General features: G+C 35.8%; 1 protein-coding gene across 1 annotated transcript in view; it reads left to right on the top strand.

Moving 5' to 3' along the window:
* The window catches only part of DACH1 (dachshund family transcription factor 1), a 426,141-nt gene that overhangs the window by 364,754 nt on the left and 42,532 nt on the right, over nt 1-18,855 (top strand). Inside the window, exon 7 of the mRNA XM_047720113.1 lies at nt 13,293-13,444. Within this exon, the coding sequence (XP_047576069.1) occupies nt 13,293-13,444 (152 nt within the window). The remainder of the gene's footprint in view (nt 1-13,292; nt 13,445-18,855) is intronic.

The raw sequence follows: 18,855 nt of genomic DNA, 5'->3' as shown, positions 1-18,855 counted from the left end.
AGGAAGAAGTTGTAAAATCTCAATAGGTAAAAGGGATATAAAGGTCATTTAGTTTAACCTCCTATCAATTTCTAGAGAGGAGTTTCTATAATATTCTTGACTGGATGCTTATCAACCTTTGCATAAACCCTCTGTCATGGTATGTCCACTATTGCCAAAAGCAGCCAACATCACTTTTAGATAGATGAATCAAATCTTAATGTTTCCTTACACATAGTCACTAGTCCCTTTTCTGTACTAATAGCCAAAAAGGTATTCACTCAATTTTTAAAAATTGAGGTTTTAAAACTTAGATTAAAATATCACAAATAAAGCAGCATAATACTTTTTTATGCTGGATTCACATTTCTAAAAAGGCAACTCAGACTAAAAGCATTTTATATTACATATCTTCCCAGTCAGATTCAGCTAATTTAAAATGTAGACTAACCTCAGCTAAAACTTATCTTTATTAATATAAGAACAAAGGGCTTAACAAATTAACTAGTTTTGAAGGTAAATTATATCAGATATTCAACCAATTAATGATAAATTTGTGTCATGTGCCAGGCAGGAAGGTTACACAGGTGAGCAAGATGGACAGAATTACTGCCCTCACAGCTTTTCATGTTACAGACACTTAAGGAAACCTGCAAAAAAATTTTTTGGTTAGAATTTTCACTGAAGTTGATCATTTGAAAGCGTCTCCGTGAAATGTTTTAATTGTTAGTTGTTACGAATGGGAGGGAAAACGCGAATTGGTTCAAGCCAGTGAAGCTGAAGGTATAGAACTATTAGGTCATCCCCTCAGGAGACTTTTCACATCCACATGCCATGCTTTCCATCTCAAGAGATCGTGGTGAGGAAGGTAGGAAGAAAGCGACATACGAAAACACACCTGTGGCTTGGAAGGAGTCATTACTGGTGATAAATTAGTAGACTTAAAGAAGTCAATTTCTCTAGATCTGCAAGCTAATGTCTAGGGCGGCATCTCAGCAGCCTGGTACGTGATAGCTTACCAGAGTGGGGTAGTAGTCCAGAACTCGGGAGCTTCTGGCGTGAGCATGGAGCACTCTGATGGAGTCACAGTGTGGCTGGGCTGGTATTGGGAAGCTAAACACAGATCTTATGTTGGAAAGTGAGGGAAGTTCATGGCTGGGGTTATATGATGAGGAAATTCAGGAGAAGCTGAATTGGAACAAGTACAGAAGACAATTTGTGGCGATATCCAAGGTTGAACTATAGCTGATGGATGGGTAAGGCATGGGACTAACTCTTTCTGAAGTGAATCCTTTGGCCAGTAATTTTTTGTTTTAGGAATCTTTAAGTAGGCCTTGTTTTTGTTTTTGTTTTTGTTTTACCTCATGGAATGCATGTGCCAATTTAAAAGTGATACTTGCGTGGTTAAATATTTCTCACAAAGAAAGTATAGACTCTGTCAGTATGGCTGACATTTAGTAAAGGTGTAGAGTGGGGAAATTTGTAGGAGGTAATTGTGTGGGCCACCTAAATTAAGGATGATATTAAGTGTCAGTTAAACTCATGGCTGCAGTTCTCTAGTCCCACGTGGTGAGAATCTGGTATTTCACTTCTAAGATAGGTATCTTTGATTAAAAGTGAACCGTCACCAGTGAGACAGTACAAATCGCCAATCTGGATGAATCTTGGCTGCCTTGGATGACCAGTGGCTAGGTCTTAAGGAGTAAGTCAAGTCTTAATTAAGAAGGAATGGGATAGGGGCGCCTGGGTTGCTCAGTGGGTGAAAGCCTATGCCTTCAGCTCAGGTCATGATCCCAGGGTTCTGGGATCAAGCCCCGAACCGGGCTCTCTGCTCGGCGGGGAGCCTGCTTCCCTTCCTTTCTCTCTCTGCCTGCCTCTCTGCCTACTTGTGATCTCTATCCAAAAAAAAAAAAAAAAAGTCTTAAAAAAAAGAAGGAATGGGATACAAGTGTCTAAGTTTTCTTTCTGCTCTGAGATAAAATAATTACAAAATTATTGCCTTTTTTGGAATGTATGTCTCTTATACTTGAACACATATAACAATACATTTTAAAAATTCTTTTTTTTTTAATTTTTTTTTTTAAAGATTTTTTTTTTTAATTTATTTATTTGACAGAGAGAGATCACAAGCAGGCAGAGAGGCAGGCAGAGAGGAGGAAGCAGGCTCTCCGCCGAGCAGAGAGCCCGATGTGGGGCTCGATCCCAGGACCCTGAGACCATGACCTGAGCCGAAGGCAGCGGCTTAACCCGCTGAGCCACCCAGGCGCCCCTACATTTTAAAAATTCTTACAGATAATTTATATTCCTTGTGTTTAAAGGCTCTGGAGCAAGGCTACTTGGGTTCGAATTTGGCTCTTCTCCTTACTAGCCGAGTTATCTCGGCAAGTTAATTAAGTTATTTTTACTTCTTTCTACTCATGCATAAAATGAGTATAAGACTAGTAACAATGTAACAGAATTATTGAGAGGATTAAATTAGTTAATGGATGCAAAGTGCTTGGAACATTGCTTTGCATACATAGAAAGCACTCAATATATGCTAGTTATTTTGATGATAATGTTGATGATCATCATCATACCAATGCCTCCGACTTTTGAAAGAAAAATGAGTTAATAGAATTTTTACTGCATAGCATTATTTTTATGTTAAAACTTTTTTGTTGTAGAAAATTTCAAACAAGCATAAAGTTAGTATAATGAACCACCCATATACCTACCCATCATTTGGCTTTAACAATGACTTGTGTTCTAAATTCCCCCACCTAATTTCTCCTCTACCCCAGAGAATTTTTTCAAAGTTGTTTTTTTTTTTAAGATTTTATTTATTTATTTGACAAAGAGTACAAGCAGGGAGGAATCTGAGGGAGAGGGAGGAGTAGGCTCTCACTGAGCATAGAGCCTGGCACGAGGCTAGATCCCAGGACCCTGGGGTCATGACCTGAGCTGAAGGCAGACCCTTAAGTGACTGAGCGACCCATGTGTCCTGCCCCCCCAGAGAATTTTGAAGTCAATCCCAAACATATTTTACTTAATCTGTAAATATATTTTTTCTTTATTTTCAGTCTGTATCTCTTAAACATAAGGGCTCTTGTCTTTAAACCACAATCACATTATTATTACCACCCCTAAAAATCCTTAATATTTCTTAAGTATCCTGCCATGTTTCACATTTGATCAATTGTCTTAAATGTATATATATTTGTGGGTATGCTTACCCTTGCAAGCATTCGAAATATTCTTTCCCAATATTTCCTCTAAATTGACACTATCACTTTCAATGAAGAAAGAAGTGAGAATTTACAAACTTGGGTTTGAAGAACTGTTGGTCAGTCACTTACCGGACTTCTTTTGTCTGAAAAATGAGAACTTATACCCAATGATGTCCAAAGACATCTCACCTTTTACCTTTCCATGCTAATTTTAGTCTAAAAACTATGTGCAGATCCAAGTGTAAGTAATTCACAATACCAGAGCTCCTTTATCTTTCGGGGGGATAATTTGGGAATTGTTCCCTTTTATTTACTCAGCAGAAGATTCATTTTCAGCTTGGAGACTCATAAATGAAACAGACCCGTGCAGGGATGACAAGAAGAAACCAGGATCTCAAAGTATGGCACTGTGTGAGGGTGCCCCATGTTCTCCTCTTTTTCTCTTTACTTCTGAAGTCTTAATAATTTTGAAAAGGCCTTGAATTGATGTGACAACTCCTCCCCCCGCACCCCCCGAAAATTCTCAAAGCACATTTCAGAAACTCATTTTTGGCAGATGTAAATTTAAGTAAATTGGCCAAGGTCACAGCACAATAAGGGCAGAGTTATCAAGGGAATGCAGTTTCCTGCCTTTTCCACCATCCATGAAATTAGAGTAACTCCACCCCTTAAAATGAAAGGGTCTACTTTTTTTTTTTTCTTTTGGAAATTACAAACCACGATTTGGAAACGTTTTTTTACCATTAACTCAGGCTCTCCCAAGTGGTCTTTTAGAATTATGAAATGTTTGTGCACATTTTAACTGCCCTTACTGTATATATGGCAACCAAGACAATTTGCTACAAAAGAATAGTGCATTTTTTTGTTTGACCTGAACCATCAGATTTTCTTTTCGTGCAGTGTGACATGATGAAGCAGCTATCTGTAGGAACAAAACTAGTTCACTTTCTATGGGCAAGCACAGACTGTAAAGTAGATTATTAAAGTACACAGAAATAGAAAATTAGATCAGAAGTGATGTTTTACTGTGAGGTCTTCTTTGGGCCTTATAAAATGAGAAAGAACTAACCTTGTTCTATTTCTGAGTCCTAAAAAAAGCTTCATAGCAGGCATATCACCTTTAATTAGGTTTCTGCTTTGAGGAAGCATTTTACCAGCCCCCTTTCATTTATTTTTAATGATGTTATCACTAACAGGCAAGCAGTCCCTTAATAAAACAAAAACAGTTTCTATATAAAGCCTGGTGTACATGTCCTGAGTCAGTCATCTAAAAACAAATGTTATGATTGTTTCCGTTGTGCTCTTAGAACCCTTAATGGCCCTACTGTGCAGATATGCAAAACATCAACCGAGGAAATATAACCATGTCTGTTATGCAGCTTTCAATAAATGTTTTCCCATATTCACTTGCAGTATCAGCAGTGAGGTTAAACCTACAGGGTCATGGAAAAGACAGAAAGGTCAATTAAGTGGATCTTTTCAGCATAGCATGCCAGCTCTCTCACAAACACTATGACTTATGACTTTAACAAATAAGCAGAGGTAAAAGCCGCCGACAATGTTTTAAAGGTAAGTGTGTGTGTGTGTGTGTGTGTGTGTGTGTGTGTGTGTGTGTGTGTGTTTAATGTTCAGTACTGTTCCATTTTTTCTAAGAAATCCCAAGCTGTGGGAAGAAAAAAAAAAAAAATGTAAGCACAGCTCTCAGAGTCCTTCATTTCCATCTTGTCAGGTGCCAGAGACCACGAGGAGTCTGCTGTCAAGGCTATGTTTGGAAATATAAACCTTGGTAGAGAGTTTGCATCATACATAGATTTTTGAAATACAAGTGTAGAATAGCCAGAAATTAAAGACTGTCTTGAGAATAATGGTTGAACATAAGCTTACCATTTAAAAATACAAAAATACTGAGCTGGGTAGCTCAGTGGGTTAAAGTCTCTGCCTTTGGCTCAGGTCATGATCCCAGGGTTCTGGGATCCAGCCCCGAGTCGGGCCCTCTGCTCAGCAGGAAGCCTGCTTCCCCCTCTCTCTCTGCTTGCCTCTCTGCCTACTTGTGATCTCTGTCTGTCAAATAAATTAAAAAAAAAAAATCTTTAAAAAAAATACAAAGTTTCTTCAGAGCACTTAGGATCCCTGCTTTCCTTGAAAGATCATCCCTGCACACTTTCCTTATACGACTGCTGGACCTCCTCCTGTCTAAATCTTTCCCAATATTCCTTGCTGATTTCTAATGTGCTGTACCATGAAATTTTATTTTTCTTCACTTTGATCTCAACATGTATCATCGAAATGTAATCTCTTCTTTTCCTAAGTAACCACTGGGTGCTATTGGAATCAGTCTTTTGCACATGACCTTATTGAGATTATATTGTATGCATTTTTTCTTTATCTTCTTCGTAGAGCTTCCTCCTAACTCAACATAATGCCTATGAAATTGTCTTGTAATCAATAGAGTGGTTTTCCAATAGAAGGTATTTTTAGCTTTGCTATCATGGATGTGGCATAACCTCAGGGTGAGCAAGAGACTACATCCTTCTCATTTTTGCCTTGTTAACTGCTTCAGCTTTTGTCTCCACTCATCTCATTCACATATTCCTTCAACAGACATTAATAAGTGCTTACCCTGGCTAGGGAGCTGAGACTCTGTTCTATTTCTGCCTCTAAGGAGTGGTCCCTAACTTCCATCAGCATCCCAAAGGTAAACCTACGCAAAAGGCAATAACCACGGACAAAGATAATTGCATCTGTTGCAATACATCCTTTAAAATGCACTCAATTAGGCAGAATTGTGAATTTGGTGTACATCTTGGCACACCTACGGCATTCCGCCAAACACACGCTTGCAAGGATCTCCTTTCCATATCAAGTCCTTTTCTTCATTCACACAAACTCAAAATCCAGATACGGCTTCAAGTATATCCAAGGAAACTCAGAAGTGTTTTTATGCTTCTGACAGTCTATTTCTCCAAGATCTGTACTGTTTTCTTTCTGTGTAAGTCACCTTATCCATTTCCTCTAGGTGCTGCTGCCCGAAGAGAAGTTGATAAACTAGTTCATATCCTTTTGCCCTATCTCAAGTTATTTCTATCCTAGTTAATTTTAACTGTTCGCTGAACTAATTCAGGGTTAGTTTGTAGAAGGCAACTATAATAATGTATAGTAATAATTTCATTATCAGCACGATACTTCATCATCACAAGCCTCATTAGAGAGAAAGAGTGCAGTGGTCTCAAGCTTATGGTACAGCCAGCATTCCCTCTGTGGCACACTGAAGCCAAGTTTACAAAATGAAATGTGTAATACAGTTAGTTATTTGTTACTTCCTGATAGTTTATTAGCATTTTATATTTTACAAAGCACTTTCATATACACAATCTAATTGGATATAAGGTACAATCCTTTGAGTTTGTAATCATCTTTTTAGTAAATAAATCAAATGAAGCTCATAGACTCTAAGAGATGGATTTTTTGCTCTACTATTTGCTAATACTTGCTAGAGCCAGGGCTTGAACTCACACTTTCTGAATTTAGCCTGGCTTGCTTTTCAATTTACCAGAGCTGTATCCAAAATTTGAAAAGTAGGTTTAAAGTTAAATACAGGAAATTAGCCTCATTCTATCATACTCCTGGATATTTTATAAGAACTGAAATAGATACATGAAATTCATGCAAATAAATTTTAATGTGATATTTTGGAATTCGTTATTTTATGAGAAGATGAAAATAGAAAGAAAAAGATTTACATGACCATTTCTAATTTAAGATTACATTCTGGATCATGTTATTCAACTTTATTATTAGTTTCCATTGCCAAATTAAAGCCAGAGTCCTATAGTAGGATTGAACTAAGATTGAGGATATGGTTGAACTCATATGACTACATTTTATGTCTGGATATAAGTTTCAAAACATTTTTTAAACACCAATCCTTAATATTTTAGATTATTCATGCCTGTACTTCAGTCGAATAACGTGGCTGATGAGTTTACAAAAACACCAATAAATTTAACTTTCTAGATAATTGTAATGGAAATTTATCAAAATGCCAAAGAAGAGTTCATATTTTTATAAATAACTAATCATAGAGATTACCATATTTTCTAGAACCTTTGTCAACATTTTTTCACTTTTCCAGTACAAAAATATAATATTTGCAATGCAAAATCCCAGATCACTTGTAAACATTAAATATGGAGACTTTTTTATTTTAATAATGTTGCTATCTACTTTACATCAAAATGAATAAATGTGAATTCCCTTGGAACGTATGGTTTTCTAAAAGTGAACATTTTTCTACTTGGAATTTATGGTATAATAAAAGACATCAGACACAAAAAGACACACACACACACACACACACATAAGAACTTGAAAGAGAATATATAATTCAAACCCGAAGGGATTAGTTATGAAAATAACAACTGAGTTAGACTTTATTAACAGGAAAGAAAACATTTTAAAAGTAGAGGCCCATTATTTTTTTAAACAACATTGTTCCTTAGGATATCCTGCTAAATTGTTATGTGTGATAAGATTGGATGGAAAAAAAAAGCTGTCCTACAGAGACATCAATCTTACTGATAGTCATTTATTGATACGTGACTTAAACTATGAGGAGAATCATGAGATGAAATGATGAGAAGAAAGAAATAACATTTTTTCATACTTTATTGATTTTGGATTTTTAAACACATTTTCTTATCTTCTATTTTTATCTTGCCCATCATATCCTAAATGATATTAATTGATCGTATGGTGTTATATCTGTCATTATATTTCTCATATAATTATAAAAATGGTCATTGGTATTTTTTCTGGTCAACAGATGAAATCATGTGTGAGATGGTAATGTGTGTGCTTCTATTTTCCTTAAGAAAGCCACTGTGGTTCCCTGTAACCAAATTAAAATACAAGAAAGTTAAAAACCATCCTTTCTTAGGAATTTAAAAATAACAAAAACTCCTTTGAGAACTGGCATAACTACTAGTCCCCTATGGATATGGAGTCCTTAAAAAAAATTGTACCCTAGTTAATGCAGCTTTCAAAAGTGCTTCCTTTATTTTTAGGAGGACGCGCCCTTCCCTGCATCTAATTTGCCATCCCGGGTGTGGGGAGTGCCTGTCTTATAAATGGCTGAACATTTCCTAATTTGATAAAATGAAGCAAGAAAACTCAAGAATCTTTGTAAAATGGAGTTTGTAAACCTAGAGAATCAAGAGTTTGCTCTGAAATTTTGTGTTTATGTGACTCAATTCTTTTGCAGTCAATACAGGCAAAACCTCTAGTCGATATAGGTGAAATATCCACTCAACTAATTTTTAAGAATTTTTATAAGAAATAACAACATGAAACTTTAGATTCACATGAAACTAGAGCTTGTGTCATTCAACCTGCTTTTTTTTTTTTTTTAACTTGAGGAAATTGAAGCCCGAAGAAGTTGTTACCTGTCCAAAGTAGCTGATCCTCACCGGACACTAAGACATTTTCTTTATATATTTCAGACTATACAAAGTGTTATGTCCTGTTTTCATCATCTATGGCCATGTAACAAATCACACCAACATTTAGTGGTTTAAACTATCAAACATTTAAAATCTCAGTTTCTGTGGATCAGGATCTGGGTGCAACTTAGCTGGGTGGTTCTCGTTTAAGATCTCTCATGAGGTTTCATTTCTGCTGTCAGCTGAGGCTATAGCCTCATCAAAAGGTTCCACGGGGCAGGGAGACTCTGATTTCAAGCCAACTCACATGGTTTTTGGAAGGCCTCAGTCCCTGGTCATGTGCACCTCCACACGGCTGTCCCATGACATGACAGCTGGTTTTCCCCAGGATAAGAAATTCAAGAGAAAGAAAGAGAGAGAGAGAGACAAATGGAAATTATAAACTTTTTATAACAAAATCTTGGAAGTGACTTTCCATCACATTGGTTTTTCTCTGTTAGATCTGACTCAGACTAAGGGCAAGGTTCTAGATAGGATGTGAATAATAGGAAGGAGGAATCATAAGAGGCCATCTTAGAGGCTATGCATACCTACCACAAGCCCAGAGAAAATATTCTCCAAGTACTTGTCAAGTAAATTAAAAGATATATTAGTTATTTAACTCTTTCCAGTAAAATATCTTACATGATAAAATTGGAATACGAACTCTTAATTAAACAGTAGTATTCTGTGTGTGTTATTCTTGTTGATCTTATACTTGCAGTGGTCATATAAGAGAGTGTTCTTACACTTAGGAAATATGCAGTGAAGTTTTAGGATTAAAAGGGAAGATGGTTCAAACATATGCACACACACACAGAAGAAGAGAGGGAGAGAGATATAATTTAAAAGCAAACATGGCAAAATGCTTATGATTGGTGAATTGAAGTAAAGAGTTGAATTCGTTTTCTAGGGCTGATTTTTAACAAATTGTCATGATCTTGATGGCTTTAAATAACTTTCTTACTGGAGTCTTGGAAGACAGAGGTCTAAAATCAAGGTATTAGCAGGGATAAGCTCCCTCCAAGAGGCTATAAAGGAGAATCCATTCTTTACCTCTTGTAGCATTTGGTGGCTATCAGCAGGATGCATTGACTATGACTGGGAGATCCTGATCTCTGTCTCTATCTCCCCTCTGCCTCCCACTCTTCACTGCAGATCTCTTCTGTCTCCCTCAAGTCTCACTCTGCCTTTCTCTTATAAGGATACCTGTCACTGGATTTAGCACCCATCCTAAACCAAGATGATGATCTCATCTCAAGATGTTTAATTTAATCACATCTATAAAAACCCTCTTTCCAAGGAAGCTAACATTACTAGGTTCCAGGGATTAGGCATGGATATATATTTTTGGGGGCTGCCAGACAACCCACTATATGAGTCTAGAAAAGTTCTTTGTACAATTCTTGCAACTGTTCCGTAAGTTTAAAATTACTTGAAAGCAAACTATTCACGAAGAACAACCAGATTACGTTGTCAAGTGCTGTAATAATCCAGAGAATATGACATCTGACAAGCTTTCTTTCAAAGATAAAACTTAAAAAATATGTACAGATCTATCAAATTGGAATAAGGTGTTTTGTGAATTTGCACCTCATCATCATTCATTGTTTGAAGTCAGTGGAGATTATGTAATGTCAAAACTCTTTACAATGTTGTCTGGCCTCTCAAACATTTGCTTTAATCTTCATGGAACATTTAGGATATCAAAGGTCACTTTTCTTTCAAAAGGAAGAACTGTGTTCCTGATTTTGCTATCTTTGTAAGAAGACTAAATGAGACTTTCCATGACGTTAATTGCCATAAGATGACAACTTTTTAGTAGGGTCTTGAAGCCCAAAGGAATATTTTTGTTTTGTATGTTTTTTTTTTTAAAGATTTTATTTGTTTATTTGACAGACAGAGATCACAAGTAGGCAGAGAGGCAGGCAGAGAGAGAGAGAGAGAAAGCAGGCTCCCTGCTGAGCAGAGAGCCCGATGTGGGGCTCGATCCCAGGACCCTGGGATCATGACCTGAGCCGAAGGCAGAGGCTTTAACCCACTGAGCCACCCAGGCGCCCCTGTTTTGTATGTTTGATCTTGATTAGTTTGTCTTCTTTTCAAAAATGTATATTGATCTTAAGAATCACCCCTTTTTAAAATTTCTTTAGTCATCATTGTGCCCTAAATTTGATTGTTTCTTAGCTACATGTTGAGTTAAAGTGGCCTTATGCAGTATCTCTGCTGTATAAAATGATGAGTGAATGAATCCAATCATGTAAGTCTATACTAAATGATAGTTGAAACCTTGAGGACCAAGGTGTGCATTCCATTTAAGCAACTGCAGAAAAAAATATCTCTCTCTCTCTCACACACACACACACACACACACACAGTCACACTCACATATACCTAGAACAATTTTAATCCCAGGGGAGTGGGGGGTGGGGAATGGAGTGGCTAATGGGATAATGATGGAAGACAAAATGTTTTGCTAACTATAGGAATTGACTACTTAACAATTGGGATCAGTCACTCCAGTTCAGATAAGCTACTTGAAGCTTGCAGATTGTGTTTTTCAGTGTTCTATCCTCAGCACATTGTTTATGTAAAGTAAATATTGGCTTTGTAGATGTATGTATCATGAGTGATTTGAGGAATTAATTCACACAACAGCCAAACGTAGCCAAGCATAAATGTACTGGAGTTAAATCAAATCGTCATGGGGATGATGGAACTTACCATCAAATGTGTGTGCGTGTACATGCATGTGTGTCTACACATTCGTATGGCGCTTTTTTCTTGGACATTCTTTAAAGGATTGTGGAATCAGTCTCTAAAGCTGAAAGCAAACTCAGGTGGTCATCTGGTTCCATGCCTTTTTTCAAGAGACAAGCAATTATTATCCCCATGATCTATTAAGCCACATTTTCTTTAGCATGTGACAGCTAAGGTGATGCTGATCGAAAAATATTGCTCTCCATTCTTAAACAATTTCACATGCACATAGATGTTTAACAAGCGCCTTTTTGGAGCTATTATGAGAAAGCACTAGCAGCCTTGGTCTGGAGGAGTAATTTATGACAGCGAGGTAAAGGGTGTCCAAGATCATCTTGATCACATTAGCCATGCAGTAGCCCTACCCCTGCACTGCGGTCTCTCTTTAACCCTGGTGACAAGAGTGATAAAAAAAATAACGACACAGTGAGTCTTCCTTTAGCTGCTCACTGCATTGCTGCTTCTAGTACCTGCCGCCTCAGATCGCCTGTCAGTAAGTGAACGGGAAAGGGAGTGGAAGGAGAAACTTCCGAGGAGTGGGTGTGTGATATTAGAGGCAGCTAATGGATGGCTTGTGTCCCATACTCTCCTCCCCAGCCTTTCTTTCCTTTTGGTTTGTTAACTAGAAATGTGGAACAGTGAGGGAGATGAATTTAACTTGTTCTGACATTAGTTAGAGACAGAGAAGTGTGGCTACTTCCGTAATATTTCTGCCCCACAGAGAGGTAATTGGAAAACGTGTTGTGTGGTTAGGTGTTGTAATGAAAAATAAAGGAATGATCGAGAACAGTGGAATCAAATTATAAGCATAAAGGCAAGTGTGCTGAAGTTTTTAGCCACTTGCAAAATTGAGAGATACTATCAGGACTGTGCAAATACATTGCTCTGATTAATTTTCCTGGGGTGAAATATGAAAATATTTATAAAATTGAGAATCCTGCCATGAATAAAATTTTCTCTGTGACATAATAAACTAAGCCATAACTTGTATCTATCTTAAATGAAACTGTAAAAATGTTTAAATAATAAAGAACTAAATGAAAAGATTTCACTGGGTGAGTAAAAAGAATTCATATCAGGACATTACTCCAGGTTGCTTAAAATATTGAAAAATATTTAATAAATAAAGACTAATTTATCTTAGAGGGTTTTATATTTGATTTTCTAAATATTGTTATGGAAGTTGTGTTTTATTCCCCTTTCTTTAGACTCCTTTTTCATGTATAAAGGACTAGTTTTTTAGTACGAAGGTAAAAGGGATTCAGGGTCAAAGAATTAGATCTTTAATTTTAATGATATTAAGTAATTCAGTTTTACTTTAGGGAGAAAATATTTGATTTCAGTTTTTCTTTTTAGTTGTAAAATGACAAATTTCAGTTGTACATTCTTTTATAGATTCTTTAGGAATATATTTGAACAAATCATTCATATAAAGGAAGGGTTAATTGAGAAACAAACATACTAATATACAAAGCATTTCTTTTATATGAACCTCTAGAAATATTCTATTGTCAATCCAAACAAAACAAACTAAAATGAGATAATTGGGAAGGTGCCCATAAAGTCAGCCTGAGTATATTATCACAACTATATGTGAGATAATATTTGTTTTAAAAAGATTCTATGGCACTGTAAACTCAGTCTCATTAGAGACTGCATTTAAAAGGCTTATAAAGTTACTCATTAATGTTATCTTGTTGTATCTCCACAGCTTTTTCATTAAAGAAAATTCAGCAGAAAGCATTTTCTCCTGATAGCAGGAACCAATTTGCAATAAATGTTCTGGAAACCACTAGGGAAGCCATTACTGAGGTCTAATAAAAACAGACAAGCGTAACTTGTTCTATATTTTTGTTTCAATCACATACAGATGAGACCCCGCTTTCCACACCAACCGCAAGAGACAGCCTCGACAAACTTTCTCTAACTGGGCATGGACAACCACTACCTCCAGGTTTTCCACCTCCTTTCCTGTTTCCTGATGGACTGTCTTCCATAGAGACCCTTCTGACTAACATACAGGTAGGCCTTGTTTGTCATCTGGAAGGTAAACACGTGGAAGACCCAGCTGTAGATTTTTCCCAGATTCCTACAATTCCAACTTAATCTGTTCATGGGTTTGACCGAACCATGGCATTGGACCGTTTCCAGCAATTTAAGATTTTAAACTTGCTACGCTAATCAAGTTGGTTTAGAAATACTGATATATGTATATTCAGCCTTAATAAAAACTTCAATGAAAATGACCTGGGCATTTGAAAAATCATTCTGCCTAAATGTTCTCCTTATTGCCAGCTTGATGGGAGGAATCTAACTGTTTAAGTTTGTCTGATTTACTCAACGACGGCACACCAGTTCTAATAAATATTTAGTTATTTTTAAACTGCTGGCCTTCCAGTGAGGAAATGATATGTTTAGTCACTTAGAATATGTCTAATATAGAAGAATCCAAAAAATCCCTTCTTTCGTAAATAAGTTTGTTTCAGTTAATAGGATTTCTTCAAAGAATAGACTTCAAAAAGCTATACAAAACTTTCCACGGATTTCCTATGTAGTCCTCAGGATGTATATTTTACGTACAGTACATTATGAATCAAAAATACTTACAGTTAACAATAACATAGAGCATGGAGCCAAAATAAGAGTGTTTGGGATACAAGAAAGCATAATTTTCTTGCCCACACATGAAGCGATCATGTGGATCCCAGATGGAGATTTTGGCCATCTACTTCTCCATATTTGGAGTAGCTAATAATAAGAATGTGCTTGTAGATATTGTGCTGTTAATTTTTGTTTTTTAAGTTTTACTCTAGCTCTCGATTCTTAGTGGATATTTTTCTGTACACAGTTCCTACCATATTAAACTTTCTCCCAGTAGAAACGTAATTAATTTTATTTACCTCTCCAAGGACATAACAGAAGGCCTTTAATGTAACATATCTTCTCATCTATTAATGTGGCATTTTTAATACTAATGTAATTAGAGTCTCCAGAACTGTATTCAACTTTAAGGTTTTATATCTTGGTAATTGAAATAAATCATCAATCTAGCCTTAACTTAATCAAGGCCAAATAATTGATTATATTTAAAAATAAACATAGACTTGGGGTGCCTGGATGGCTCAGTGGGTTAAGCCTCTGCCTTCGGCTCAGGTCATGATCTCAGCATCCTGGGATTGAGCCCCACATTGGGCTCTCTGCTCAGTGGGGAGCCTGCTTCCTTCTCTCTCTGCCTGCCTCTCTGCCTACTTGTGATCTCTCTGTCAAATAAATAAATAAACTCTTCAAAAAAAATAAAATAAAATAAACATAGACTTTTTTTTTCTAAATTTGACCCATATTATTATTTTCTTATGTGGTAGAATTTTTAATGAATTTCTCTTTTGTGAAATTAAATGATTTCAGAAAATATACCTCAACATTTCTGAATTTATACTCTGAAAGGAGGAAATAATTAATTTTGTTATGTTTATAGCTCCATCTGAAGCAAAGAAAAAGCTAAGGGTTTACATAAAATTCTCTATCCAGTTGTATGTATCTTCATTAACTAAAACGTCTTTAAGCAGGAAAGTGGTCATTTAATTTAAGTTTCAGTGGAGAAAACATTTCTGGGTTTTATCAGTATACCCCAGCTTGCCCATCTGAAAAGTGGGTGTACACATGGACTCTGGCATTTTAAGTCAGATGCTGTCTGTTTGGGTGTATTATCCACCATCCTACCCCCCACCACACACACTGGAAATGAATCTGCATCACCTCAAACTATAATTATTTCTTAAAAAAAGAAGAAGAAAGAAAAGAAAACCCCAGTTTTAAAAAATGTATATATTTTAGACAAATATCTTACTGAAGGTATCTTTAGACTTAATATACTCTCCTTTCTGACCTTCCAACCGGTCTTGCGGACATATTTTAGCAAGAGTTGATGATGCGACAATAGTCAAGGCAAACTACATTGTTTATTGCTAGTCTCAAATCACAGGGATCTGGGTTCATCAAAGTTAAAACACCTACAGTAAGAATACTTTGTTAAGAATAAATTATGCTTGTCCCTTTCAGTGCATTCACATATGTGTACATAAGATGAAGTAAAAATTAAAAATTTTACTGAGTTCCATGCATAGGAATACATACATAAACACAATACATGCATGTACACATATACGCATGTACACATATATACATGTACATATATATACATATACACATATATATGGGATTTATGTTTAGTAATGGTTTCACATCATTTTTCAAAAGGTTATGAATGCTAGCTTTTTTTTTATTATTGCCACATTTATTGAGTTATAGTAATATCCTAGGAATGGTATAGAATATTTAAGTAGTCATGACCCTGGCTTATTGGGCATACAGTATAAATGTGTTTGCTGCCCAAATTCTAATTTGAGTAATTACATTCTGCCTACCTCAATTTCCTCTGCAGTTTCAATTATATATAACAGGGTTCTCTGCTTTCTATTTCAAAATGGTAGCATACTTTTTGTGTAGTAAATTTAAAGATCCATATTTCTTTTGGAGCTATTTTATCAGGGTGGCAATGAAAAACATTTGAGTTAAAAATGTTTGCATGTTTCAAATCATACAATACCATATATGGAATTAAAGCTTTATTATGTATTCTTACTATTTTAATTAAATCAAAGACATTGAGTCAGATTTAAATTTAATGTTTAGATGTCTCTTTTTCTTATAATTAATGACCAAAAGCCCTTTAAAACATGTTTAAGTGTTTATTGTTCCAATATTAAATAATTTAATCTTCTGATACTCTATAATTTGATAAATCTCAATTTTAAAATTGATAATGGTTGGTACAGTTGTCCCTGCCATGACATATCAAAATTGAATTTTCATAAATTTTTTTCTTTCTGTTTTCAAGGAGGACCTGTAGAAAAAGACTACATACTAGTATTTTAAATATACCATATATACTATACATACTAAGTATATATCTACAGTATAATAATTTCACTTTAGCGAGTGATATGGATTCATTCCAGGTTTTCTTTTTTAGGATTTTAAAAAATTTTGTTCTAGGTGGAATTTTGTTTTTCTCAGTGGGCAATCTTTTATTATGCCTTCCTTATTTAAACATGTCCATGGAGAACTCCCTGTGAAATTTTAGGGGAGGATACTAGAATTTTAGTGTCAATTTACTGAATGTGACCCCTTCAAACATTGACTACCCAATTAACAAACACACTTAAAGAAGGATTTTACTCTCTTTTCTTAATCTGAGCTTTCATGCTGTAAATCAGAGCTCCAATCTGTTTGTGCACAGGATTAGGAACAAATAATTTACATTGTTTGTCTTATTATAAGAATTAATTAAAATGACTTACAAATATTAAAATAGGAATAGGTAAATAAATAAAAAAATAAAGGTAAAATAAGGCAGAGAATATAAAAATTAGTTATAAATGAGGTTAACATTGAACATATATGCCATAGGGGGTATATGATGAGAGTTTGGTTCACTATGATTTGTCTCTCTGGAGGAATTAAATAAATAAAGGAAGACCTAAAAGGATAAGAATTGTTAAAATCACAGTATATGGCAAGTCACATATTGAATCACTATGGTCTAATAAATACGCATAATACAACTATGGTACTTACGAAGTACTCTCTAATTTCTGTGTTTGACAAAAGAAAATGAAGAAGAATCTGACTTATTGCTAAAACCAAAAATACTCGGATTATGCATCTTCCAATCTTGACATTTCAATGTTATGGCCAATGATATTATATTTTATACATTTAAAAGAAGTTAATAGTTTTGTATTTGCATTTTTCATACATCGTTTTAATTATAACAGAGTTAGACAAAATACTCAGGAGGAAACTTTCAAAAAGATAAAGAACAAAATAGGATATTGGCTTCAAAATATGGGTAGACTAAGATCAGATATATTGGTGTTACATTATATCTTTTTATGTTTAATCATACTTACATATTCTGTCTGTTTTTTTCTCATTACCAATTTGTGAAGAGTTCATTAACAAACAAACAAACAAACAACCAGTGAAATATGTCTAATATTCTAAAAATACAGTTTACTCTGGTAAAGAGAATAGCATTAATCTTTTAAAAGTCTGAATTATATACCATACTCACTAATGTATATTGTATACCATTTCAATAATAATAATGATAATAGTAAACACTAATATTTATGGAACAATCTTCCTGTGTCATTATATAGGAAAACTACTCCTGTGTGTGTCTTCTGCTCTCAGTAGAAACATCACTTCCCTTCTTACATTTCTCACCAAATGTCTGGTAGTTGTTTCCACATCAAGCCATTCTGCAACACCATTGGATTCCCTACAATTTAACTCAGTTCTGATACTGTCTACCTTGAGATAGCCTCAGCTCCCACAGGGTATGAGTTCAGTCCTACGAGATTGCCACTTACCCAAATGTCAGATGCCAGTTGCAAATCCAGGTTGCAGTCTGTGCTCCTGACCAACTGGCTATTGATCAGAGGTTCCCATCACCCCCTCCTTGGGTTCAGTTAATTTATTAGAGCAGCTCACAAAACTTAGGAAAACATTGTACTTGCTAGGTTACCAGTTTATTTTCAAGGGATATAACTCAGGAACAGTCAGATGGAAGGTATGCATATGGCAAGGTATGTGGGAAGGGGTGAAGAGCTCTCGTGTCTTCTCTGAGCACACGACCTCCCCAGTACTTCCATGGGATGACCAAACCAGAAACTCTTTGAACTCTGCCCCTTTGAGTTTTCCTAGAGGTTTCATTAGATATGATTGATTAAACCACCCATAGTTGGTGATTAATTCAACCTCAACCCCTCTGTCCTCCCAGAGGTCAGGGGGGTTGAGGGTGAAAGTTCCAACCCTCCAATCACAGAGTTGGTTTCCCTGACATCCAGCCCCCATCCCTAGGGCTTTCCAAAAGTCACCTTATTAAAATAAACTTATGTGTAGTTGGGGTGGGGTTTATGAATAACAAAAGACAGCCATTTCATCTTTTCACTCTTATCAGTTAGGAAATTCCACCCATTGCAGGATCTTTGTGCCCGATTGGGATGAAGACCAAATATGTATGTTTCTTTCTTCTTTCCTTTCTTTCTTTCTTTTTTTTAAAATATTATTTATTTGGGAGAGATTAAGAGCTAGAGAGCAAGCATATAAGTAGGGGGGAGGGCAGAGAGAGAGGGAGAAGCAGAGTCCCCTCCGAGCAGGGAGCCTATGTGGAACCCATGACCCTGGAATCATGACCTGAGCTGAAGGTAGACACTTAACCACCTGAGCCAGCCAAATACGTTTCTCATTATAAACCACAATATCTACAGTCCATCTCTATGCTAATTCTATATGATATTACACTGTATCATCTTCATAATCCTATACAGTGGATTTCATGATCATCCACATTTTACAGATGAGTC

This window comes from Lutra lutra, chromosome 3 (assembly GCF_902655055.1).
Source record: "Lutra lutra chromosome 3, mLutLut1.2, whole genome shotgun sequence".
Taxonomy (NCBI): domain Eukaryota; kingdom Metazoa; phylum Chordata; class Mammalia; order Carnivora; family Mustelidae; genus Lutra; species Lutra lutra.
Note: the sequence above shows the minus strand (reverse complement) of the source record. Positions and strands in the feature narration are given on the sequence as shown.